The following is a 26,460-nucleotide window of genomic DNA, read 5'->3' on the forward strand; positions in this document are numbered from 1 at the left end:
ATTTTCAAATAAGCATCGATAAAGAGCCACACAAGAGACTTTCATGTTAACTTATAGCTCACGGGATAAGAGGCAGAAGCAACATGGATGCAAAATTTATTGAGTGACAGGAGAATGAGAGCAGTGTTGAATATTTGCTTTTTGGACTTGTGGAAGGTCACTCATCCAGAGGGAGTCACCTAGACTCAAAACATTAGCTTGCTTTCTCTCCATGGATGCTGCCTGACCCGGCTCTGATCTCCAGAGTATTTTGTTTTCAGTTCAGATTCCAGCATCTGCAGTAATTTTCTCCTGGTGGAGTGTGCTCGTTGTCCATGACAGAACTTCTGTCCTGTTCTATATATATTAATAACCTAGGCATTGGCATACAACACACAGATTCAAAATTTGTAGATGACACGAAACTTGAAAGTCTTGTGACTAAGGAGAAAAGTATTAAACTGAAAAGGGCGTAGACAAGTTTATAAAATGAGGAAACAAGTGGCAGATAAAATGTAGAGAAGTGTAAAGTGATCCTTTTATGGAGGAAAACTGGACAGGGGCGAGAATACATAATGGGTTCAATTCTTGCAACGGCTCAGGTTACCTTCCCAACCTCTCCCCTTGCCTGAGGTATGACGACCCTCAGATGAAACCAACTACCAATGGTCTGTCTCTAATGAGAGTGCAACTGTATCACACCTTAGAGTCATAGAGTCACATAGAGTGCAACCATCTGGGACTATGCTGATTCTTCCTTAATTATAATTCAATAAGTGCAGTTTGTTTTTAATAATGCCTTTGAAATAACTCCATGGAGGCTGGTAACCTGTCACCAAGCCACCCTTTATTTACACTTGCACATTACGTGGATTTTGATCAGCTGGCTCAGAGCAAGTCCTTAGAGTAAAGAGAATCCCTGACACTCCTGTTTATATCTGTCAACCAGGACTCCCTGACTGACCCAGGTTAACAGTCCCTGTCGGAGAACTCCTACTCAATCAGGTTCCCCCGGGCAGCTTCATTCCAATCACTACAGCCTTGAATATAGAAAACGAAATCTCAAAATTTACAATTATTTTTCAGATTAATTGCTGATCTTAATTGATAAAGGTAGCTGCTAATGAAACCAATGCCATTGAACACCACTATTTAAAGCATGCTGAATCACATTGGTATGAGTTTGCAAAAGGAGTTGATGGCATGACTCACCAAAGAAGTACTAGGAATAGGGCTGAGTGAGTGCAGAAAAGTCTGAACCACAATGAAATGACTAATCATCAAGAGTATATATAGCAAGAAAATTTATTTTTGGATTCAGATTAAATTCTAATTAAAGTCTTTAGAAGGGATGGTGCAACTATGCGTTTGTACTTGAGTTTTCAAGCCGAGTTGCATTCTGCAGTGAATTGTGTTTCAATTTGATGGATTGGTATGGGTAAAGCAGATGGGGATGAAATGAAATGGGCAGCTCCAGCTGAATTTAACAAACCAAATATAATTTCAAACTGAAACTATTTGTAGTCTTTGATCAGCCATTTATACATACAATACCACTAGCTTGTAATCATAACCTCAGATATTTCTCTGGACAGATAACTAACCTTCATCAGTCTCAATACTCTTTACAACTTATTAAGGAAATCTCAAACAGTTTATATGTCTCTAGTTGCACCCACTGTCCTTGCCTATACATTGTGGCATGCTTGACTCATTGTAAACAAGACCTACAGAAAATGAAAGAGTTCATAGATAAAAATAAATGCCTTGTTGGCTTATTGTCACATTTCCTATTTCAAAACTGTCTTAGTCATCCTGTTTTATTATCACAAGTTAGCGGAAAGGAATTACATCCCACATCCGTCAGCTCATAAGGCATTAAATCGTTGTCAGCTAAATTAGACCTCTCCAAATTCAAGTCTGCCATCAACTCTTTGGGGAAGAGTGACCTTAAAATGGTAGAATTCTTCATTAAGGTGGGAAGTGACATAGTTAACTCTGAGACTAGGGTCCTGAACATAAAGAAAGCTAACTTTGATGGTATGAGACATGCACTGGTTAGGATAAGCTGGCCGAGGGGTTGATAGTGGGTAGTCAATGGTAGACATTTAAAGAACATATCGATGAACTTCAACAGTTGTAAATTCCTATTGGTGTAAGAGTAAAACAGGGAGGGTGGCTTAACCATGGCTAACAAAGGAAATCAGGGATAGTGTTAAAGCCAACCAGGAGGATTATAAATTTGCCAGAAAGCAAACCTGAGGGCTGGCAGAAATTTACAAGTCAGCAGAGGAGGACAAAAGGTTTAATTCAAGAGGAGGAAATAGAATACAAGAGCATAATGGCTGAAAACATAAAAATTGACTGCAAAAGCTTGCATGGATATCTGAAGAGAAAAAGACTGGTGAGGATAAATGTAGGTCCCTCACAGTTAGAATCAGATAAATTCATGATGGGCAACAGAATCTGTTGAACAAATACTTTGGATCTGTCTTCACTAAGAAGGACGCACATGACCTACTGGAAATGCTTGGGGGGTGGGGTTGGGGTGGGTGGGGGGTGGGGAGCGCAGAGGGTCAAGAATGAAGGAGGAAGTGAAGGAAATACTTATTAGTCAGGAAATGGCATTGGGGGAATTGTTGGGATTAAAACCCAATAAATCCCCAGGGCCTGATGATCTGCATCCCAGAGTCCTTAAGCGACAGCATGACGGGATGGCAGGACTGACACATGAAGAAAGACTGGATCAACTGGACTTGTATCCGCTAGAATTTAGAAGAATGAGGGGGATCTCATAGAAACATATAAAATCCTGATGGGACTGGACAGGCTAGATGCGGGCAGAATGTTCCTGATGTTGGTGAAATCCAGAACTAGGGGTCACGGTCTAAGAATAAATGGTAAACCATTCAGGACTGAGATGAGGAAGAATTTCTTCACTCAGAGAGCTGTGAACCTGTGGAATTCTCTCCCACAGGAAGTTGTTGGGGCCAGTTCATTAGATATATTCAAGAGGGAGCTGGATGCGGCCCTTGTGGCTAAAGGGGTCAAGGGGTATTGAGAGAAAGCGGGAGTGGGATACTGAGACTGCATGATCAGTCATGATCATATTGAATGGTGGTGCAGGCTCGAAGGACCGAATGGCCTACTCCTGCACCCGTTTTTCTGTGTTTCTATCAGGGACTGAGGTGATTAGGAAGGGACAAAGCCACACAAAATGTCTCACCTCCCCACCTTAAAAAGAGTTCCCCAAAACAATAAAGAGGTATCATATCAAATAACGATGGATCTCATTGAACGAGGGAAATACTAAGCTAGTTTCACCAAACATTCAATCACTGAGAGGGAGAAAGGAAAGGCCAAAATATTTGAGAATTTAAAGTTTCGACTTACTTTAGCCCATATCTACAGGCAAAACTCCACTGACAAAAACTGGAGATGTTGTGGATGAAGGAAGTTCTCCTTATTTCAGTATGGCCAACTGTAAATCCTGAGACTGTGACCCTTATTCTGGAAAACACCTGGAGAGGGAAACATTATCCCTGCATCCAGTGTGTCCAGTTGTGTCAGGATTCCTGCTCATTCTTCTCAACTCCAGCGAATACAGACCCAGTCAAACCAATATCTCCTCATACAACAAACCTGATGTCTCAGGAATCATTATGGTGAACCTTCACTGCACTCCATCCATAACAAATATGTCTTTTCTGAGGTTCCAAAATTCACACAGCACTCAAGATGTGATCTCATGAAGGCATTGTACAGCTTGATTAACACTTCCTTGCTCCTCTACTCAAACCTCTTACAACGAAAGCCAACACACCATTTTGTCTTCCTAACTGCTAGCCACATTTACATGCATGTTTTCTCTGACTGGTGAACAAGATCCCTTTGTACATCAACATTCCTCAGTCTATCACCAGTTACTGTAAATAATTCTTTGTTATTCTGCTTTTCCAATGATGAGGACAACTTCACATCTATCTATATATTTGCAATTGACATGTATTTGCTCGCTCACTTGACTGGTCTAAATCTCTCTGAATCCTCCTTACATTTTGCTCGGCACCTTTACTCCTAGTTTAGTATTGTTGGCAAACTTGCAAATATTGCACTTTGATTCCCTCATTCAAATCATTGATATATATATTGTGAATAGCTGAGGTCCAAGCACTGATCTGTGTGGTACCTTGCTCGTCACCACCTTCCATTCTGAACATGACCCATTTATTTTTCCTGTTCCTGTCTGTCAATCAATGTTTCCCCAGAGGCTTTACAGCTGTTCCAAGGTTCTGACCTGCTGATCGCTGCATTGATTTCTAGTTCCGGAAGGTGCTGCCACACATGCACCTCAGGGACCCACACAACTGAAAGAGAAATTAGAGGGGTGGCATGGTGACTCAGTGGTTAGCACTGCAACCTTACAGCGCCAGGGACCCAGGTTCGATCCCACTCTTGGGCACCTATCTGTGTAGAGTTTGCACATTCTCCTTGCCTGTGTGGGTTTTCGCCTACAGCCCAAAGATGAGCAGGTTATTTGGATTGGCCATGCTAAATTTCCTGTAGTGTGCACACTGGTGAATTAGTTGTGGGAAACACAGGAATGGGGTGAAGCTGGTTGGGAGGGTCGAGATGGTCAGATTGGATACGCACTATAGGGATTCTATGAGGGAGCACTGTTCCAAATCATTTCAGTGTATATCCACCAATTCCATGTGCTTTAATTTTTCTCACTAATCTCTTATTTGCGACTTCATCATTAACTTTCTGAATATCCAAATGCACTGGTATATCAACTCCCTCATCTATTGTACTAATTACATGATTAAATAAATTCCAGTAAGTTTGTTAAACATAATTGCCGTTTCATCAATCCATGTTGGCTCTGCATATTACAGTTGGTACTTTCTAAGTGTCCTGTTTCCATTGTAATAGACTCTGACATTTTCCCTATTGCTGATCAGTCTGTAATTCTCGGTTTCTCCCTCCCTCTTATTTTAAACAATGGGTTACATTTGTCACCCAACAATTTGCTTGGACTGGTCCAGGATCTATGGAATATTGGAATATGTCAACCAATGTACTCACTGTTTCCATGGCCACCTCCATTAGTGGTCTGGAATGTACATTATCAGGTCTTGGGGATTTATCATCTTTCAGTCTCATTAATTTCTCCAGTTTTCTTTCTAATATTAATTTCCTTCAAATCCTCCTTCCCAAAAGACCCTTGCTTCCCTAGCATTTCTGGGAAGATTTCTGTGTTTTCCTTTGTGAAGACAAAATAAAGTAACTGTTTAATTGCTCTGTTATTTCTTTGTTCTTTATTATCAATTCTGTTTCTGACTGTAAGTGGTCTATATTTATCTGCATTGACCTTTTTCCTCCTACTTACATGTAGAAGCTCTTACAGTCTGCTTTTATGCTCCCTGTCAGTTTACCCTCATGATTATTTTCCCCACTTAATCAACCTCTTTGTCCTTTTTTGCTAAATTCTAAAAGATTTCAAGTCTTTGGGCTTGTTGCTTTTTTCTGACAACTTTATATGACTCCTTTTTGGATCTTAAGCTGTTTGTGATTTATTCTGTTTGCCGTGATTTTTAGATTTTAGATTTTAGATTTCGATTTTATTGTCAGATGTACTTGAGTACAGGAATACAGGAGTACAGTGGAAAGTGTGGAAAGTTGCCATTCTCCCATACCTAGCTGTCCTACCTGTCCATCTTCTTTCCCACCTCATCGCTCCACCCTCTGCTCCCACCTATCACCATCACTCCTCAACCTCCACCTGCCTATCACATTCCCAGCTACCTTCCCCCCCCGGCCCCGCTTCCCTCCCATTTATCTGTCAGCAACCCCCTTCCCCCCCATTCCTGATGAAGAGCTTATGCCTGAAACATAACTCTCTTGCTCCTCAGATGGCTGCCTGACTGACTGTGCTTTTCCAGCACCATACTTTTTGACTCATTCTCTCATGCCATCCTAGTATATAAAAGACAGGATTAAAAACAGAAGCAGAAATAAAAGAAACACCAAATGAAAAGGAAATGTTAGGATCACTCCCCCACTTCCACCAGAAACACAAAGCCGCAAAGTCAATCCCCCAGTCTGTGAACACTTTTCTGGTACCTGCAAACTATGGCAGGTGACTCCTTTTTGGATCTTACACTGTTCTTAACTTCTTCCGTTTGCCGTGATTTTTAGATTTTAGATTTAGATTTAGATTTTATTGTCAGGTGTACTTGAGTATAGGAATACAGGAGTCAAGGTTAAAGTTGTGCTGGAAAAGCACAGCAGGCCAGGCAGCATCCAAGAAGCAGGAAAATCGATGTTTCGGGCAAAAGCTCTTCATCAGGAAAAGCCCTTTTCTGTCAACATTTGACCCATATGCCTCTAAAGCCTTCCTATTCACTTACTCATCCTAACCTGTATATATTCCCTCAAGTACTTATTTAGTTCCCTTTTGAAATGGGTCATTGAACATAACCTTACCATTCTTTTGTACAGCATGTTCCAAACCAAAACAATTTGTCTTTATTTCATCTGTAAAATAAATATTGTAAAGATTTGTAAAGATTTACAGACTGACAATTGCTGGTGGAAAATTACCCAATTACAAGGTTCATGGGAGGAGGTTCTCAGGTAGGCCAATTTTCAAACATTCTTTCAAGGAACCTGGGTTTTGTTAGCTAGGCCTGCATTTATTTTCCATCCCTAATAGCCCTTGTGAAAATGGAATTGAGCTGCGCTTTTCTGGTGCATTTACACGCAGTAAGCAATTAGGAAGGGAGCTTCACGATTTTGACCTAGCAACACTGAAGGAGTGGTGATTTATTTCCAAATCTGGATGCTGTGTGAATTGGAGTCGAGCTAACTGATGGTGGTGTTCAGGTACATCTGCTGCCATTCTCTTTCTTGGTGGTAGAGGCTGTGGGTTTGGAAGCTGCTGCCAGAGAAGACTTGGTGAGTTGCCTTGTGCTGCAGTTTCTATCTGTGAGAACTCTAAACCCAATGAAACAGGCAAAACTCACCCAGAAACTGTAAAAGTTAACTAGGTAGAGGGTAACTCATATACCACAGCACCACCTCATTGTGAGGTACTTGTAACTGCACCTTGGCTTTTCTGTTCCAATTATTTCTTTCACGTGCCTCCTGCCCAAAACCAATGGGATAGAACAGTAGGTACAGCACACAGAGAGGCCATTTGGCCCACTGATTCTGTGCCAGTTCTCTGCAAGAGTAATTATCATTCTTCCCTGTTCTCCTGTGATTTTTTTTCCTTTTCTTCTGTCTGATTACAGTGGGATTTTCTTTCCTTATTTGTTTATTCATAGAATCCCTAGAGTGTGGAAACAGGCCATTTGGCCCAACAAGTCCGTACCGACCCTCCGAAGAGTATCCCACTCAGACCCATTCCCTCTACGCTACATCTCCCCTAACTAACACACCTAATCTATACATCCCTGAACACTATGGGGCAATTTCTATCAACCAACTTCATAACTTTAATTTAGTGAAGGATGATAGAGAATCTGGCAGTCTCCCCAGTTTCCCTCCCTCTGCACTCTCTTTCAACATCGACTCTGGGTGCTTCTTCCTTACCCATGGCAGCTAAACTGTGGGGAATGGAGAGAGAGTAGAGCTCTGGTCTGTAGTCAGTATCTTGCTATTATCTGTGAGTTACTGCCATGACTGATTGGACAGCACCCCCTGCTTCTGAGTCAGGACAGTGTTGGCTTGGTAGCTTCGTTTTTCTGGCCACTGTTTTCTCCTGGCTTTTCCTTTCATTTCTGCTTCTGTTTCTAATCCCATCTTTGTCTTTTGGCTACAAATTGATTTTATTGCTTTTTCTTCATATGACTTTCCAGGTAAAGGATGCCATCACATTTTTGCTGAAACCACCTCATTGATTCTTTCTTGGAAATCTTGTGTTTTAAACCAATGTGCCCCCTTTTATCAGCCTGTCTTTTATATACTAGAATGGTGTCGGAGAATGGCAACATTATACACTTTTCACAGTGCTCCTGTATTCCTATACTTGACTATACGTAATAATAAAATCTAAATCCAAATTTAAAGTCAAGTCCAAGTCCAGAGTCCATTGTTATGCACTGCAGAGGGTGTGTTGAATTTTGAATGAGACAGTTAATTGAGGTCACTGTCAATATTTTGAAAAGACTGGTGAGTTCCTGCTGATGTCCAGCCTCTTTAAGTCCTTTAATCAGCATCAAAATTGCTAAATTAAGTTTATCACATTATTATCATACATGTTTCTGTTTGTGGGATCTTGCTGTGCAGGGGTTGGCGGGTTTGAGCTAAAGGGAGAGACTGAATAGGCTGGAACTGTTTTCCCTGTGCTCCCTTCCCATTGGAGGCTGAAGGGTGACATTATAGAGGTTTATAGACGATACGAAGATTGGTGGAGTTGTGGACAGTGAGGAGGGCTGTTGTCGGCTGCAAAGGGACTTAGATATGATGCAGAGCTGGGCTGAGGAGTGGCAGATGGAGTTCAACCCTGTCAAGTGTGAGGTTGTCCATTTTGGAAGGACAAATAAGAATGCGGAATACAGGGTTAACAGTAGGGTTCTTAATAAGGTGGAGGAGCAGAGGGATCTTGAGGTCTATGTTCATAGATCTTTGAAAGTTGCCACTCAGGTGGATAGAGCTTGTAAGAAGGTCTATGGTATATTATCGTCCATTAGCAGAGAGATTGAATTCAAGAGTCGTGAGGTGATGTTGCAGCTGTATAGGACCTTGGTAAGGCCACATTTGGAGTACTGTGTGCAGTTCTGGTCGCCTCATTTTAGGAAAGATGTGGAAGCTTTGGAGAGGGTGCAGAGGAGATTTACCAGGATGTTGCCTGGAACGGAGAATAGGTCATAAGAGGATAGGTTGAGAGTGCTAGGCCTTTTCTCATTGGAACGACGAAGAATGAGGGGTGACTTCACAGAGGTTTATAAGATGATCAGGGGAATAGATAGAGTAAACAGTCAGAGACTTTTTCCCTGGGTACAACAGAGTGTTAGAAGGGGGCATAAGTTTAAGGTGAAGGGTGGAAGGTATAGGGGGATGTCAGGGGTAGGTTCTTTACCCAGAGAATGGTGGGGGCATGGAATGCGTTGCCTGTGGGAGTGGCAGAGTCAGAATCATTGGTGGTCTTTAAACGGCAATTGGAAAGGTACATGGATAGGTGTTTAAGCTAGGACAAATGTTCGGCACAACATCCTGGGCCAAAGGGCCTGTTCTGTGCTGTATTGTTCTATAAGGAGCACAGATGGTGTGAATAGACAAAGTCTTTTTCCCAGGGTAGAGGAGTCCAAAACTAGAGGGCACAGGTTTAAGCTGAGAGGGGAAAGATTTAAAAGGGACCTAAGGGGCAATTATTTCATGCAGAGAGTAGTGTGTGTATGAAATGAGCTGCCAGAGGATGTGGTGGAGGCTGGAACAATTGCAACATTTAAGAGACATCTGGACGGGTATATGAATAGGAAGGGTTTAGAGGGACGTGGGCCAAATGCTGTCAAGTGGAACTAGATTAAGTTAGGATATCTCATCAGCATGGACAAGTTGGACCGAAGGGTCTGTTTCTGAGCTGTATAACTTGATGACTCTGTTACAACATTGGTTACATTTAGAATGTATAATTATATCACTGTAAAATATTTCAGAACATCCTTGTGTTGTGAAAGGTTCTATGTAAATGCAGTTCTACCTTTATTTCTGAATTGATTTCTGATCACTACGTGCACTTTTCTGTTTTAACCATTTTTTCTCCCCCGGTCATGTAATAGTGCAAACTGCACTGACTGATTAAAGGAAAAATAATTTAAGGCCACTGAATATATTTAGTGACATGCAACCTTTATCCTGGATAGAATGGATGTAGAGATACTAGAACCTGAAAGCATGGCCTCAGAGTGAAGGGACGACCCTTTACAACTGAGGTGGAGAATTTCTTCAGACAGACAATGGTGAATAAACAAAACCCATTGCCCCAGACAACTGTGGAGGCTATGTCATTCAGTGTATTTAAGACAAAATTGGATAAGTACTTGATTATTAAGGGGAGAAGACTGGAGAATGGGGTTGAGAAATATATCAGCCATGATCAATAGTGCAGCAGACTTGATGGGCCAAATGGCCTAATTTCTGCTTCTATATCTTATAGTCTATATGCATGTTTCTATTCACTATTTACATTCTCCTCCCTCTCTCTCCTTTAGGATGCTCTGTATAGTGCATATGTCTGAACAAGAGGCTCTCTGCCTGTATTCCTGATGAAGGGCTTTTGCCCGAAACTTCGATTTTACTGCTCCTCAGATCCTGCCGGAACTGCTGTGCTTTTCCAGCACCACTCTAATCTATACTCTGGTTTCCAGCATCTGCAGTCATTGTTTTTACCTATATGTCTGAACAAGCTTTCTCTGAGCTGTTCTCATATCTTCCTGTGTAAACTTGTGGCCAAATGTTGTTTGAAATTTGCTGCAAGATGTTTTCTTATGAAAATCATAAAATGCAACTTCCTGTCTTTTTAATTCTCTCCTTTTTTCAAGAAAGTATTATTTGGAGCTTACTAGCCTCAATTTGTTAAAGAGTACAAGTTTTTTGAAGATGTCAACATTTATTTGCCCACATTCTGTATCTTCCATGTCCTTCTCCACAGTAAACACTGATGCAAAATACTCATCTAGTATCTCCACCATCTCCTGTGGTACCACACATAGGGTGCCTTGCTGATCTTTGAGGGGCCCAATTCTCTGCCTAGTTACCTTTTTGTCCTTAACTCTATTTACCAAAGCAATTTTTTGTTTGCCCTCCCGATTTGCCTCTTAAGTATACTCCTACTGCCCTTAAACCCTGCTAAGGATTCATTCAATCTCTGCTGTCTATGCTTAACATATGCTTCCTTCTTTTTCTTAACCAAAACCTCAATTTCTCTAGTCATCCAACATGCCCCTCTACCTACCAGCCTTTCCTTTCATGCGAACAGGAATACACTGTCTCTGTACTCTTGTTATCTCATTTTTGAAGGTTTCCCATTTTCCAGCTGTCCCTTTACCTGTGAACATTTCCCAGCTTTTGAAACTTCTTACTTCATACTGTCAAAATTGGCCTTCCTCCAATTTAGAACTTCAACTTTTAGATCTGGTCGATCCTTTCCAATCACTATTTTAAAACTAACAGAATTATGGTCACTGGCCCCAAAGTGCTCCCTCACTGACACCTCAGTCACCTGCCTTGCCTTATTTCCCAAGAGTAGGACAAATTTTGCACCTTCTCCAGTAGGTACATCCACATACTGATTCAGAAAATTTTCTTGTACACACTTAGCAAATTCCTCTCCAACTAAACCCTAAACATTATGGCAGTCCCAGTCTATGTTAAAGTTAAAGTTAAAATCCTCTACCATAACCACCCTATTATTCGTACAGATAACTGCGATCTCCTTACAAATCTGCTTCTCAATTTCCCGCTGACTATTGGGAGGTCTACAATTCAATCCCAATAAGGTGGCCATCCCTTTCTTATTTTTCAGTTCTACCCAAATAACTTCCCTGGACGTATTCCCAAGAATATCTTCCCTCAGCACAGCAGTAATGCCATCCCTTATCAAAAATGCTATTCCCCTCCTCTGTTGTCCTTCTTTCTATTATTTCAATAGCATTTGTATCCTGGAACATTAAGCTGATAGTTCTGCCCATCCCTGAGCCACATTTCTGTAATTGCTATGATATCCTGGTTCCTTGTTCCTAACCATGCCCTGAGATCATCTGCCTTCCCTGTTAGGCCTCTTGCGTTGAAATAAATTCAGGTTAATTTATCAATCCTACCTTGTTCGCTGCTTTGTTCCTGCCTGCCCTGACCGTTCGACTCATTCACTTTCCCAACTGTACCAGTCTCAGATTGATCTCTTTCCTCTGCATTTCCCTGGTCCCATTCCTCCTTCACCACCCCCACCACCACCACCACCATCACCCCACCACCCACCCCCACAACCTTACTTGTTTAAATCCTTCCGAGCAGCTCTAATGAATGTGCCCACCAGTATATTAGTCCCCTTCCAATTCAGGTGCAATCCATCCTTCTTATACAGGTCACTTCTACCCCAGAAGAGATTCCAATGATCCAAATATGTGAACCCTTCTCCCCTGCACTAGCTCCTCAGCCACACATTCACCTGCTCTATCCTCCTATTCCTACCCTTTCTAGCTTGTAGCACTGGGAGTAATCCAGATATTACTACCCTCGAGGACCTCCTTTTTAAATTCCTGCCTAACTTCCCATATTTTCCCTTCAGAATCTTATCCTTTTCCCTTTTTATGCCGTTATTTCCAATGTGTTCAATGACCTCCTTATGTCCCGCTCCCCTTTGAGAACATTCTGTACCATGTCCGAGATGTCCTTGATCCAGGCACCAGGGAGGCAACATAGCATTCTGATTTCTCACTGTAGAGTGCAGAAACATTTGTCTGTCCCTGAACACAATTGATCGCTTGGAACCTGATGTACCCTTCATTACATTAGAGCCAGTCTCAATACCAGAAACTTGGCTGTTCATGCTACATTTCCCTGAGAGTCCATCATTCCCTACATTTTCCAAAACAGCATACTTGTTGAGATGGGGATAGCCACAGGAGATTCCTGCACTATCTGCCTCCTCCTCCTACCTTTCCTGGAGTTAACCCATCTACTGACTGTGTCTGTAGATTTTCTCCTTTCTTATAATTGCCATCCATCACAACCCCAGTTCCTATAAATTCCTTTTTGCCTCTAACTACTGCTCCAATCAATCCAAGTGATCTGATAGGATTCACAACCAAAGACACTTCCTGCAGACATAATCATCAGTAACTCTCCCCAAGCTCCTACATCTGGCAGGAAGAGCATATCACACTACTAAAGGCCATCTTTGCACCTGAACAATGTACCGACCCAGAAAATAGCAGTCTTACTGCTCTAAAGATCACTGCTCCAGGCTAACTTAGTACCTATGTTTTATATTTAAAAAATTTAATCAAGAGACAGATCTCAATAAAACATGTAATCAAGAAAGAACCCATTACGTTACAGCAAGGTTACACTTAAAAACTATACACTTAGCTTCTCCCATGCTGTGAGCTCTCTCACTCCAAGGTCAGTTGTGAATTTCGCTGTTCGTTTATTTTTTTCTAGACGCACTCTGATGTCCACAGATACTTGAACTCAAACAGCAGAGGCAGTAGTTGTGCAGAATCACTGCTGTGTCAGACAGCAGTCTAAATATGTTTTCTCTGACCATGTGGTCTTTGCCTTTGTCTTCTTCCTTTTTAAAGCAAGTGTTGTTGTTTTGATCTTTTCGTCCCCCAGATTTCCATAACAATGCAACTGCATATAAAACAGTAATTGCTGCTTCTGGACTTCAAGGAAAACACCTCAAACACCTAAAACACCTCAAAAAAGGAACAGCCCTTACAGCGACAATTTTTCCCCCTCCTCCATCTTCGAATACCCAGAATCTTAAAATGCATAAAACCCCAGGACCTGATCAGGTGTGCCATAGAACTCTGTGGGAAGCGAGAGAAGTGATTGCTAGGCCCCTTGCTGAGATATTTATATCATCGATAGTGACGGGTGAGATGCCAGAAGACTTGTGGTTGCCTAACATGGTGTCACTATTTAAGAAAGGTGGTAAGGAAAAGTCAGGGAACGATAGACTGCTTGAGCCTGACATTGGTGCTGGGCAAGTTGTTGGAAGATATCCTGAGGGACAGGATTTACATGAAAGGATTGTTTAGGGATAGTCAACATGGCTTTGTGCATGGGAAATCATGTCTCACTAACCTGATTGAGCTTTCTGAAGAAGTAACAAGAGGGTTGATGAGGGCAGAGTGGTGGACGTGATCTATTATGGACTTCAGTAAGGCATTCGACAAGGTTCCTCATGGTAGATTGGCTAGCAAGATTAGATCACATGGAGAACTAGCCATTTGGATATGGAACTGGTTCAAAGGATGGTGGTGGGTTGCCTGTCAGACTGTGACCAGCGGTGTGCCACAAGGATAGACGCTAGGTCCACTGCTTTTCATCATTTATATAAATGATTTGGATATGAACATAGGAAGGATAGTTTGTAAGTTTACAGATGACATCAAAATTGGAGGTGTTGTTAACAGCGAAGAAGGTTACCTCAGAGTACAATAGGATCTTGATCAAATGGACCAATGGGCCAAGGAGTGGCAGATGGAGTTTTATTTAGGTAAATGTGAGGTACTGCATCTTGGAAAGGCAAATCAGGGCAGAACTTATACACTTAATGGTAAGGTTCTGGGGAGTTTTGCTGAACAAAGAGGCCTTGAAGTGCAGGCTCATAGTTCTTTGAAAGTACAGTTGCAGGTGGATAGGATAGTGAAGAAGGTGTTTGTTATGCTTTCCTTTATTGCTCAGAACATTGAGTATAGGCATTGGGAAGCGTCTTCCTCATAATGGAATGATGTTGTGAAACTTGAAATGGTTCGGAAAAGATTAACAAGGATGTTGTCAGGATGGAGGGTTTCAGCGACAGGGAGAGGCTGAATAGGTTGGGGCTGTTTTCCCTGGAGTGACAGAGGCTGAGGGGTGACCTTTACAGAGGTTTACAAAATCATGAGGGACATGGATAGGGTAAATAGACAAGGTCTTTTCCCTGGGGTGGGGGAGTACAGAAATAGAGGGCATAGGTTTAGGGTGAGAGGGGAAAGATATAAAAGGGACCTAAGGGACAACCTTTTCACACAGAGGATGGTGCGTGTATGGAATGAGCTGCCAGAGGAAGTGGTGGAGGCTGGTACAATTGTAACATTTAAGAGGCATTTGGATGGGTATATGAATATGAATGGTTTAAAAGGATATGGGGCAAGTGCTGGTAAATGAAACTAGATTAATTTAGGATATTTGGTAGGCATGGATGAGTTGGACTGAAAGGTCTGTTTCCGTGCTGTATATCTGTATCGACTCTTTGTCAATCTCCTTAAATCAGGGTCATCTGGTTATTGGAAACCACTTTGGCCATTGGAGACATTTTTTCCTCACCCACTCTTCCAAAGCAATTTCTCTGCCAAATCTGCTCGTAACTTTCTGTGCTCTGAGAAGAACTTTGACTTTCTGAAACCTTGCATAGACGTTTACAGCACATTGTTGTTCCTTAGAACCATATATCAAAAATTTAATGTGTATTTTTGTAACGAATCTTGGCTATCAGCAAAGAGAAACATTATGTACAGCGATTTTGCATAAATGATTACAAGAACTCATTGTATTACATTGAAGTGGTTTCATCAGAGTAGACAAACTCTTGAGCATTGGCTTCTGTATTCCATTGGTAGTGGTGTAGGAGGGGAGTGGTGGGGTGGGTTTGGTTGGTGCGGAATGGTGTGATCATTGATGTTAAGACCAGTGCCCATCCAAAACTCCCCTTGAGGGACTCAGTGAACGTTACTTTACATTTAAGAATTGGTTCCTCTCTACTCCTGAACTAAAATGCTGATTCAAGGAAAGTCACGTGAGAAATTTAACTTTTGCACACTAGTTGTGGTCAGTTCACAACACAGGGGGCAACAGAAGCTGTCCGTATAATGAGGATACAATCCTGATAACCCGCTGATATCACCAAGTACAAATCTTGGCCTTGAGATTCAAACCCCACCTGATTTTAACCTCATTGTTTGTGTCCTGACAGACATTCATTTCAGGCAGAGGTGGGTGCAGCAGATGCTGGAGATTAGAGTCAAGATTTGAGTGATGCTGGAAAAGCACAGCAGGTCAGGCAGCATCCGAGGAGCAGGAAAATCGACGTTTCGGGCAAAATCCTGATGAAGGGCTTTTGCCCGAAATGTCGACTTTCCTGCTCCTCAGATGCTGCTTGACCTGCTGTGCTTTTCCAGCACCACTCAAATCCAGACATTCATCTCAGGGAGAGCCCATTGGTCCACACTCAATCTAGTTTCCACCAAACGTGGCTCTTTAATGTTGGTTCGGTTCATTGACAAAGGAGTGACATGATACCGTGAAGGAAAATACGGAATGAGTATTTATTTTTAAATGAGGAAAATGTAGCAACAACTAACTAACAATTAACTAGAAAATCAAATGAAGGCAAAGAGAAAGAGGAAGTAAAGAAGGATGGAAGAATAAGGGACCGACGAAGTAAAGTAATATGTTTTAAATAACATCCTGTATCTTTATTGTTATTTGTAATATGACTACTGCAATAAACCTTGCATAGACATTTACAGCACATTGTTGTTTCCTTAGAACCATATATCAAAAATTTAATGTGTATTTTTGTAACGAATCTTGGCTATCAACAAAGAGAAACATTATGTACAGCGATTTTGCATAAATGATTACAAGAACTCATTGTATTACATTGAAGTGGTTTCATCAGAGTAGACAAACTCTTGAGAGTTGGCTTCTGTATTCCATTGGTAGTGGTGTAGGAGAGGAGTGGTGGGGTCTATGCAAAATGGCATGGGAATATTTCCTTTACCGTTAAATGTTAGACTTTGTTTCATTGACTTTGAAAAACTGAAGGGCATGTAAGCTTTCCCTGCATTATTCTGAGGATGCTTGTTACTTGTTGCAAAGCCGAATTGTGGGTAAGCTGATCATTCACTGAGATGTGTTGTGTATGACCACACGCGGGGCACGATAGGAAATGGAGAACAAATAGTAAACAACTTTCACTAAGCCAAAGCCTGTCCCTGTAAAATAATGTCCCAAAACAGATTGAGCCTAGTTTTTTTTTCTTCTGTCTTTGGATGCGTGAGGTTCAATAGGTTAGGTTGTCAAATACTGAGAGAAGAAGGTGAAATGATATTAACAGGGGACCATAGCAATCCAGTAACATGGGTTCAAATCCAATTAGGGCAGTTAGTGACATTTTAATACAACGAGGAAAATAAAGTCTGGAATGAAAAGCTTTTTGAATGATGGCCATGAGTTGATTGTTGCAAAAACCCATTTAATTCACTTCTCTCCTTTAGAGAAAGAAATCTGACACTTTCTCCTGGTCTGTCATAGATGTGACTACATTAATGGGGTTGACTCTTAACTGTTCTCTGGAGAGCCAGTCAGTTCAAGGGATGGGTAATAAATGCTGGCTTTGCCAACAATGCCCAAATCCAAACAAGTATCAAGATAATTCATTTCATTTTTTTTTGCTTGTCAATACAAATCGTTTAGAGAAAGGAAGTTGTTTGTGGGTGTGAATGGATGAAGCTGGGGCACATTGATGGTGGGAAAAGTCTTCGAAATGAAGCAGGAGAAAGGGGCTTTGGCCACCAGATAGCCCCCCAGATTGAATCAGTCCACTGCGTTTACAGTATACAGCTGGAAGATTGTCACTCCCCGGTCGGTGTTGTTCTCAGACTCCTTGGCCCATTCAGGAAACGTCGAGAACTTAAAGATGAGCCTGCCCCATGTGTTGATGGCAATGTTAACTAAGATGATCCCCATGACATTCATCAGCAATCCTGTTTTCATCTGACAAGACAAAACCAGATTAAGTTTCCCTCGCCTCTGCAGAGTTCAGGGCACAAAGATACCTGAAGCTCATGACTTCCCACAATAAGAAATGCACAGCCAATGAAGAGCTTTGCCTGCTGAATACCTGGATCTGTAAAATCGTCCCTGAAATGTTTCTTTCGCATTTGAAGATTATTTTTAATACTGAGTCCTTGATCCACCGCAACATTATAGCGGCAGCCGTGTGTCTGGAAGAGCCTCTGATGAAGCCCAGATTTTGTCACGTTGAAGTTACAATCCCCCATTTTCATGGGTGTGGAAGTGGTGTCAGGCTGCAGTACACGTTTGCATATTTCACCGACGCAGCAGAAAATTTAAATCTTCTGCTGCTTGAACAGAAGTGGGATTGTAACATCCCTGGATCACAGAGTGTGCATCAGAGCCAGTCTGGTCCTTGAGAATTTGCTCTGATAGCGGAGGCAAGTGCTTTGGGTCTCTGGGTCTTTTTGTTTTGGGAGAGTGGGTCAGGGTAGGCTTGGGAGTCAAATATCCTTGGGGTGGCAAGGGTAAGGGTGGAGGGACATGCAGACTGTTTGGGGGGGGGAGGGCGGGGAGAAGGGAGTAGAAAGGGTATGGATTTTAATTGAGCTTTCACACAGGGCTAATGCACTAAAGTTGGTCTTGATCCCAGACCATTTCTCCCTGACCCTCTGTCCAATCTGCCTACTATTCTGTAAGGAAAATCTGACCTCCTACATTAGTGTTTCCCAGGTCATGTTTGCTGAGGTGCCCCTTCTGTGTGCATCTGGCAGAGCATCAAAAATAGGAGCCAAGAAAACAGCCCTCTCCCCATAAGAGGAGCATTAAACCCAGAAACCAAGGCACTAAAAATAACTGATTGAGTCTCCCCAACCTTTGCCAAGTGACCATACAAATGTCTATTGTATTACATTCCACGAAACATTGTATTATCATCATGATGTCATTATGAATACCGAAACAAGGATTAAAATTAGACTGGAATGATTTTAATTTATGATTTTAGGATTCTATAACACATTATTAGTGGGCGGGATGGTGGCACAGTGGTTAGCACTGCTGCCTCACAGTGCCAGAGACCCGGGTTCAATTCCCGCCTCAGGCGACTGACTGTGTGGAGTTTGCACGTTCTCCCTGTGTCTGCGTGGGTTTCCTCCGGGTGCTCCGGTTTCCTCCCACAGTCCAAAGATGTGCAGGTCAGGTGAATTGGCCATGCTAAATTGCCCGTAGTGTTAGGTAAGGGGTAGATGTAGGGGTATGGGTGGGTTGCGCTTCGGCGGGGCGGTGTGGACTTGTTGGGCTGAAGGGCCTGTTTCGACACTGTAAGTAATCTAATCTAATCTAATCTAATTATTGTGGGCTATATTCTAGGGAAGGTGATGGCATAGCAATATTATCACTGGATGTTAATCCAGGTAATGTTCCAGGCAACCAGGTTCAAATCACCTCAAGGCAGATGGTGGAGTTTGAATTCAGTGAAAAAAATCTGGAATTAACAGTCTGATAGTGACTGCAAACTGATTGTTGGAAAAACCCATCTGGTTCAGTAATGCACTTGAGGGAAGGAAACTGCCATCCTTACCTAGTCTGGCCTACATGTGACTCCAGATCTACAGCAAAGTGGTTGACTCCTTAACTGGGCAATTAATTGCCCTCTGGGTAATTAGGGGTGGGCAATAAATGCTGGCATAGCCAGGATGCCCAGACCCCTTGATTGAATTTTTAAAAAATGATCAAAACACTGATACGTTATCGGCGATGCTCAATTGTTTAGTTCTGGAGTAGTGTTCAGCATTACAAATATTACAAATAACTATCAATATTTTAAGCAGCAATTTTCACATACCATATCCTTGACTTTTAACTGCCCTGTCGTGAAGGCAATGGCATTTGGTGGAGTTGCAACTGGCAGCATGAAGGCAAATGAACAGCTCACTGCCCCTGGAATCATCAGGTACAAAGGATGTTCTTTGGCCTCAGCAGCCTACAGGAAAGGATTACAGTTTAAACAGTGTCAATGATAAAACCTTTGACAGTGTCAAAATGGCAGTGTTAAAGTTGAGTGCACCTATCATTTCAAAATATCTTTTCTGTTCAACCTAAAATCCCCTCATACATTTTTCAACACAAGATGGCTACCTGATGGTCTGACTGTAAACAAGGCCAAAGAAATACAAGTACAAATGCAAGAACTCTCAGAAGTTGCCTTCAAAATGCTGACTGTGTTTGGACCTTGGTATTAGAACATAGAACAGTACAGCACAGTACAGGCCCTTCGGCCCACACTGTTGTGCCGAACATTTATCTTAATCTAAGATCAATGTAACCTACACAGTCCTCAATTTACTGCTGTCCATGTGATTGTTCAGCTGTCGCTTAAATGTCCCTAATGTCTCTGACTCTACTACCACCACTGGCAGTGCATTCCACGCCTCCAGCACTCTCTGTGTAAAGAAACAACCTGCTGACATAGCCCCATACCTTCCTCCAATCATCTTAAAATTATGGCCCCTCATGACAGCCATTTCTGCCCTGGGGTAAAGTCTCTGGCTCTCTACTCTATTTATGCATCTCTTTACCTTGTATACCACCGTCAAGTCACCTCTCTTCCTTCTTCTTTCCAGTGTGAAAAGCCCTAGCTCACTCAACCTCTCTTCATATGTCTAGCCCTCCAATCCTGGCAGCATCCTGGTAAATCTCATCTGCACCCTCTCTAAAGCATCCACATCCTTTCAATAATGAGGCGACCGGAACTGGACATAATATTCCAAATATGGTCTAACCAGGATTTTATAGAGCTGCAGCAAAACCTCGCGGCTCTTAAACTCAATCCCCCGTTAATGAAAGCCAAAACACCATATGCCTTCTTAATGATCCTATCAACTTGAGTGGCAACTTTGAGGGATCAATGAACATGGTCCCCAAGCTCCCTCGGTCCTGCACACTGCCAAGAATCCTGTCTTTAACCCTGTATTCAGCATTTAAATTCAACCTTCCAAAATGAATCACTTCACATTTATCAAGGTTGAACTCCATCTGCCACTTCTCAGCCCAACTCTGCATCCTGTCAATGTCATGTTGTAGCCTGCAACAGCCCTCGACACCATCTACAACACCATCGACCTTTGTGTCATCGGTAAACTTACTAACCCACCCTTCCACTTCTTCATCCAAGTCATTTATAAAAACTACAAAGAGCAGAGGCCCAAGAACAGATCCCTGTGGGACACCACTAATCACCGACTTCCATGTGAATACTTATCGTCTACTACCACTCGCTGTCTTCTTTTGGCCAGTCACTTCTGTATTCAGACAGCCACATTTCCCTGTATCCCATACCTCCTAACTTTCTGAATGAGCCTACTGTGGGGAACCTTATCAAACGCCTTACTAAAATCCGTATATAGCACACCAATTGCTTGACCTTCGTCAACGTGTCTCATCACATCCTCAAAGAATTCAATAAGGCTTGTGAGGTATGACCTGCCCCTCACAAAGCCATGCTGACTATCTTTAATCAAACTATGTTTTTCCAAATAGTCATAAATCCTATCTCTCAGAATTCTTTCCAGTACCTTGCTTACCACAGACCTAAGACTGACTGGTCTGTAATTCTCAGGGATTTCCCTATTCCCTTTCTTGAACAAAGGACAACAATCGCCTCCCTCCAATCATCCGGTACTACACCTGTGAGAGTGAAGATGCAAAGACCACGATACCACTCCTGTGAGAGCAAAGATGCAAAGACCATGATACTACTCCTGTGAGAGTGAAGATGCAAAGACCATGATACTACTCCTATGAGAGTGAAGATGCAAAGACCACGATACCACTCCTGGGAGAGCAAAGATGCAAAGACCATGATACTACTTCTGTGAGAGTGAAGATGCAAAGACCATGATACTACTCCTGTGAGAGTGAAGATACTAAGACCACGATACTACTCCTGTGAGAGTGAAGATGCAATGATCATCGCCAGAGGCGCAGCAATGTCATTCCTTGCTTCCCGTAGGAACCTCAGATATACCTGGTCCAGCCCTGGGGACTTATCTATCTTGATGCTTCTTAGAATTTTCAGCACATCCACTTTCTTAACAGCAATCTGTTCAACCCTATTAACCTGGTCCATGGTGTTCTCACTGTCAACAAGGTCCCTCTCTCTAGTGAACACTGAAGCAAAAAAAACCCGTTTAGGGCCTCCCCTAACTCTTCAGATTCTAGGCACAAGTTCCCTCCACTATCCCTGATCAGCTCTACCCTATCTCTGATCATTCTCTTATTCCTCACATAAGTGTAGAACACCTTTGGGTTTTCTCTATTCCTTACCGTCAAGACTTTTTCTTGCCCTATCCTAGCTCTCCTCAGTCCATTTTTGAGTTCTTTCTGAGCTACCCTGTTAATCTTTTTTTTAATAGAATCTCTGCACTGGGGAAGCAGGCCATTCGGCCCATCAAGTCCACACTGACTGTCTGAAGTGCATTCCACCCAAACCCTGCTCCCCACCCCACCCTCCCCCCAACCCCTGCCCCTATTCCTGCATTTCCCACAGCTAATCACCCTTGCCTGCACATCCCTGGACACCAAGGGAAAATCCACCTAATGTGCATATTTTTGGACTGTGGGATTAACCGGAGCATCCAGAGGAGATCCATGCAGATACAGGGAGAACATGCAAACTCCACGCAGTCGCCCAAGCGTGGAAATGAAACGGGGAGGGGGATGGTCGATGTAAGGCAGCAGTGTTAACTGTGGAGCCACCATACCACCCCTTTTAATCAAGCATCTGTACTTTACTGTCCTTTGCCCCAACTCTAATTCCCTTTCACCCAAATACAGCACTGTTTAGTTTTCTGGTACAAGTTTTTTTTTACAAATGTGATGTAACTAATCTGTCTGTAGACTGAATTATACTACCGCTGTGACAAATGTGACAACGATGCACTCAAGGATAGATCATGGTGACCAGATTTAATTGCATTGACCTTTCTCCTGAACAAGGTAAAAACAATGACTGCAGATGCTGAAAACCAAATTCTGGATTAGTGGTGCTGGAAGAGCACAGCAGTTCAGGCAGCATCCAATTTCGCTGCTCGTTGGATGCTGCCTGAACTTCTGTGCTCTTCCAGCACCACTAATCCAGTATTTCTCCTGAACACACCAGTGAATGAATGTCCTGTGCATTATCCTAAGCTGCAGCAGCAACAGTAACCTCAGGGGAAACATGAAAAATAAAAGCAAACATCAAAGTATTTCAAGAAGATAAGACGAGTAAAAGAAGTATGAGCATGGAGTACTACAATCTAGAGTCCAGGGACAGCAATCACTCAAATGCTATCAGCGAATAAAAGCCCAATGGAAAACTTGACCCGGACTTTCACTCAATCGGGTCAACTTGTGAGCCCTATTATACTCATGGGTGAGATCTGATTCTGGATTTCCTTCCCATTCCCAGTGTGGGATAAGGTTATGTTTAGTAAGTCTGCAAGCAGCCCTCCCTGATGAAGGGTTTTTGCCCGAAACGTTGATTTTCCTGCTCCTCGGATGCTGTCTGACCGGCTGTGCTTTTCCAGCACCACACTCTTGACTCTAATCTCCAGCATCTGCAGTTCTCACTTTCGCCAAGCAGTCCTCCCTGTTTTAGAGTTCCATTGTGGGGAAGGTAGACAGTTCCAAATCACTCCAGAGTTTTTATGGAGTCTCAGCCCTTCTTGAACTAAGCAGTACCCCAAAGGGTTTGTGAGCACCAAATATCCCCAATTCCAACAGAAAAAAAACATGCAATTTCAGTTGTTAATTTTTTATTTATAAGTTATGATGTATTCCATTAATTGATTATAGGGCCACCTATTTCAAAGTTGACTGTACATTGATCAGAGAAGGTGGTGAGGACTTCAGGTATTGTAGTGTCAGATTCGATAAAGTGTGGAGCTGGAAAAAGCACAGCATCATCCGAGGTCAGGCAGCATCTGAGGAGCAGGAGAGTTGGTGTATCAGGCATAACTCTTCATCAGGACTGTGGCGGGGGAAGGAGGCTGAGAAATAAATGAGGGGGGTGCCTTGGGCCAGGGGAAAGGTAGGTGAGGTGGCGATATGTGGATGCAGGTAGAAGGTGATTGTGAATGGGTCAACGGGAAGTGTGGAGCTGATAGGTGGGAAGAAAGATGGACGGGTTGGTCAGTTTTAAGAGGGCGGTGCTGAGTTGGAGGTTTGGATCTGCCAGGGGGTCGGGGGAGGTGGAAAGATTTGGAAAGATCAGTGTTAAAGCCGTGTGTTTGTAGGTTCCCAAGGTGGAAGACAAGGTGTTCCTCCTTCAGTTTGCAGGTGGCCTTGTTGAAGTGGTGGAGGAGGCCCAGAACGGAAATGTCATGGGGGGAGTGGATGTGTCAGCAGCATTCATGTGGGTGATATCAGCGGTGGTCACAGGAGCAGAAGAGTCCCCTGGTCCTCACATTCCACTTCAATAAAATCCAAATTCAGTGAATCATCCTCTGCCATTTTCGCCACCTAGTCAGACCCCGCCTCCAAAAATATATTTCCCTCCCCATGCCTATCTGCCTTCCATAGGGACCATTCCCTCTGTGATACCCTCGTTAGGTTCACGCTCCCCACCAAACACTTCTCCACACCTTGCACCTTTCCCTGCCCCGTAAGAGACGCAAAACCTGCGCCCACACACCCCTCCCCCTCACCTCCATCCCAGACCCCAAAGCATCATTCCAAACCTGGCAGACATTTACTTGCATATCCTTGAACCTCATCTACTGCATTGAGGTGCTCTCAATGTGGTCTCCTCTACATCGGAGAGACCAAGCACCCCACTCATGGAATGATCCAGGGAACATCTCTGGTCCGTACACACCAACCAACCCCACCTTCCTGTAGCCACCCATTTCAACTCTCCCTCCCACTGCCCCCATGACATGTCCAATCCATGCATACAAAACCCGCACCTTTACATTTGTAAGTGAAGACACATCAACAGCAGTCTGGGAATAACTAAAATAGTATTTGATGGGTCAAGGTCCTGGAACTCCATTCCAAATGGCATTCCGCACATGTACCTAAACCAAATAGACTGCAGCGGTTCAAGAAGGCAACTGAGCACCACCTTTTCAAGGATATTTAGGAACGGGCAATAAATACCAACGTAACCAGTGATGCACGTATCCTGTGAGTGAATACAAACAATGACTTTATCATGGCGTTTGTAACCAGAGGGAGGATACCAAACAACAAAGACAAGTTCAGATGTTGTAATCATCACTGTTTGTTCCGAAAGTTGACCAGTAATCGGGAAAAATAACCACGCAGCTTACCAGTTCAGCCAGAATAGGCAGAAAGATTATACTTGTGGCAGTGTTGCTGGCAAATTCAGTGAATGCGCTAATGACCAGGCTGACAATCAGAACAGTTGTACTGGCTGAAATATATTCCAGAGGTCGCAGCTTGCTTCCAATCCACCTAGAAAGCCCTGACTCCTAGTAACAAGGGAAAAAGCAAGGCCAAAACATACAATCACTCAAATTCATATTTTCATTTCATATTTAGAACAGAATATTCCCAAAAAGCAGAATAATAAATACCAACTGAGCAGGTGGTAGAGCCACGATGGACCAGATACTATAACGCAAAAATAAATTACAACTTTAGTATTCTGAACATACTGAGTTTGCTCTTAATCATTTTTCAAATCACCTTTCACAACCCCAGAACATCCAAAACTGCTTCACTAACTCCGATGAAATGCTCAGTCTAATTAATTACTGCTAAAATGTAGAAAATACAGCCACCAAACGGCACTCAACAGGCTCTCAGAAAGTACAATGTGATAATCTGACCTTTTTGGGTAGTGGCTGAGGAAAACTATAAACTATAACACTGGTGAGGAACCTCCGCCCCCCCCTTCTCTAAATTAACATTGTCAGATCTTTTATATCCACTAGAGGGAGCAGTTCTACCATCTCATCTGAAAAATGGAACTTTTTTTTAGATTAGATTACTTACAGAGTGGAAACAGGCCCTTCGGCCCAACAAGTCCACACAGCCCCGCCGAAGCGTAACCCACCCATACCCCTACATCTACCCCTTACCTAACACTACGGGCAATTTAGCATGGCCAATTCACCTGACCTACACATCTTTGGACTGTGGGAGGAAACCGGAGCACCCGGAGGAAACCCACGCAGACACGGGGAGAACGTGCAAACTCCACACAGTCAGTCGCCTGAGGCGGGAATTGAACCCGGGTCTCTGGCGCTGTGAGGCAGCAGCGCTAACCACTGTGCCACCGTGCCGCCCACAAACTAGCTTACAGCAGAGCACAAGATCGAATTGAAGTGTGGTTTACATTAGATGTTTATGAAAATTAAACCTATTTTTCTAATCACCCTGTTCAGAGATGTTATTACACACCTCTTGAGCAGGTGGGACCTAATCCTGGGCTCTTGGTCCAGTGTTAGGAATACTACCACTGCACCACAAGAGGATCAACATTACACACTTCAGTGCGTGCAGAGGGACACTTCAATGCATCCATTGAGTCACAATTGACACTGAAAGGACAAAAGAATTCTGTATGATTCAGTGCTGAATTAAGGGCAGGGGAAGCAATCCCAGGGAAAGATGGGTTATATGGGGAAGAGGCTGGGCTTAAAGGGATCACCAAACAGCTGTTTGTGCTTTAGAGCTGTCACAGATCCAGCAAATATCCTTTTAAAGGCAGTCATTTTTATTTGCGGTGTTACATCTGTTCTGAAGAAGCGTCATATTGGACTTAAAATCATAACTGTTTCCCTCTCTACAAATACCGTCAGACCTGCTGATTTTCTCTAGCACCTGCTGTTTTTCATAACAAATCAAATACATTTCTTTTCACCTGCACTCTTACTTTTAGAAGGAGCATGGGATTCTGGGCTCTAGTTATAGCCGTAAACAATACAGGAGCAAGTGTTTGGGTCAACTTTA

At 42.9% G+C, this 26,460-nt stretch overlaps 1 protein-coding gene across 1 annotated transcript in view; it reads right to left on the reverse strand.

Moving 5' to 3' along the window:
- Nucleotides 1–17,295: 17,295 nt before the first annotated feature.
- The window catches only part of LOC140462768 (Na(+)/dicarboxylate cotransporter 3-like), a 60,202-nt gene continuing 51,037 nt past the window's right edge, over nt 17,296–26,460 (reverse strand). Inside the window, exons 12-14 of the mRNA XM_072556039.1 lie at nt 24,813–24,974; nt 19,343–19,480; nt 17,296–17,475 (exon numbers count right to left, since the gene is read on the reverse strand). Of these exons, the coding sequence (XP_072412140.1) occupies nt 17,296–17,475; nt 19,343–19,480; nt 24,813–24,974 (480 nt within the window). The remainder of the gene's footprint in view (nt 17,476–19,342; nt 19,481–24,812; nt 24,975–26,460) is intronic.

Source organism: Chiloscyllium punctatum, chromosome 37 (genome assembly GCF_047496795.1).
Source record: "Chiloscyllium punctatum isolate Juve2018m chromosome 37, sChiPun1.3, whole genome shotgun sequence".
Classification (NCBI taxonomy): domain Eukaryota; kingdom Metazoa; phylum Chordata; class Chondrichthyes; order Orectolobiformes; family Hemiscylliidae; genus Chiloscyllium; species Chiloscyllium punctatum.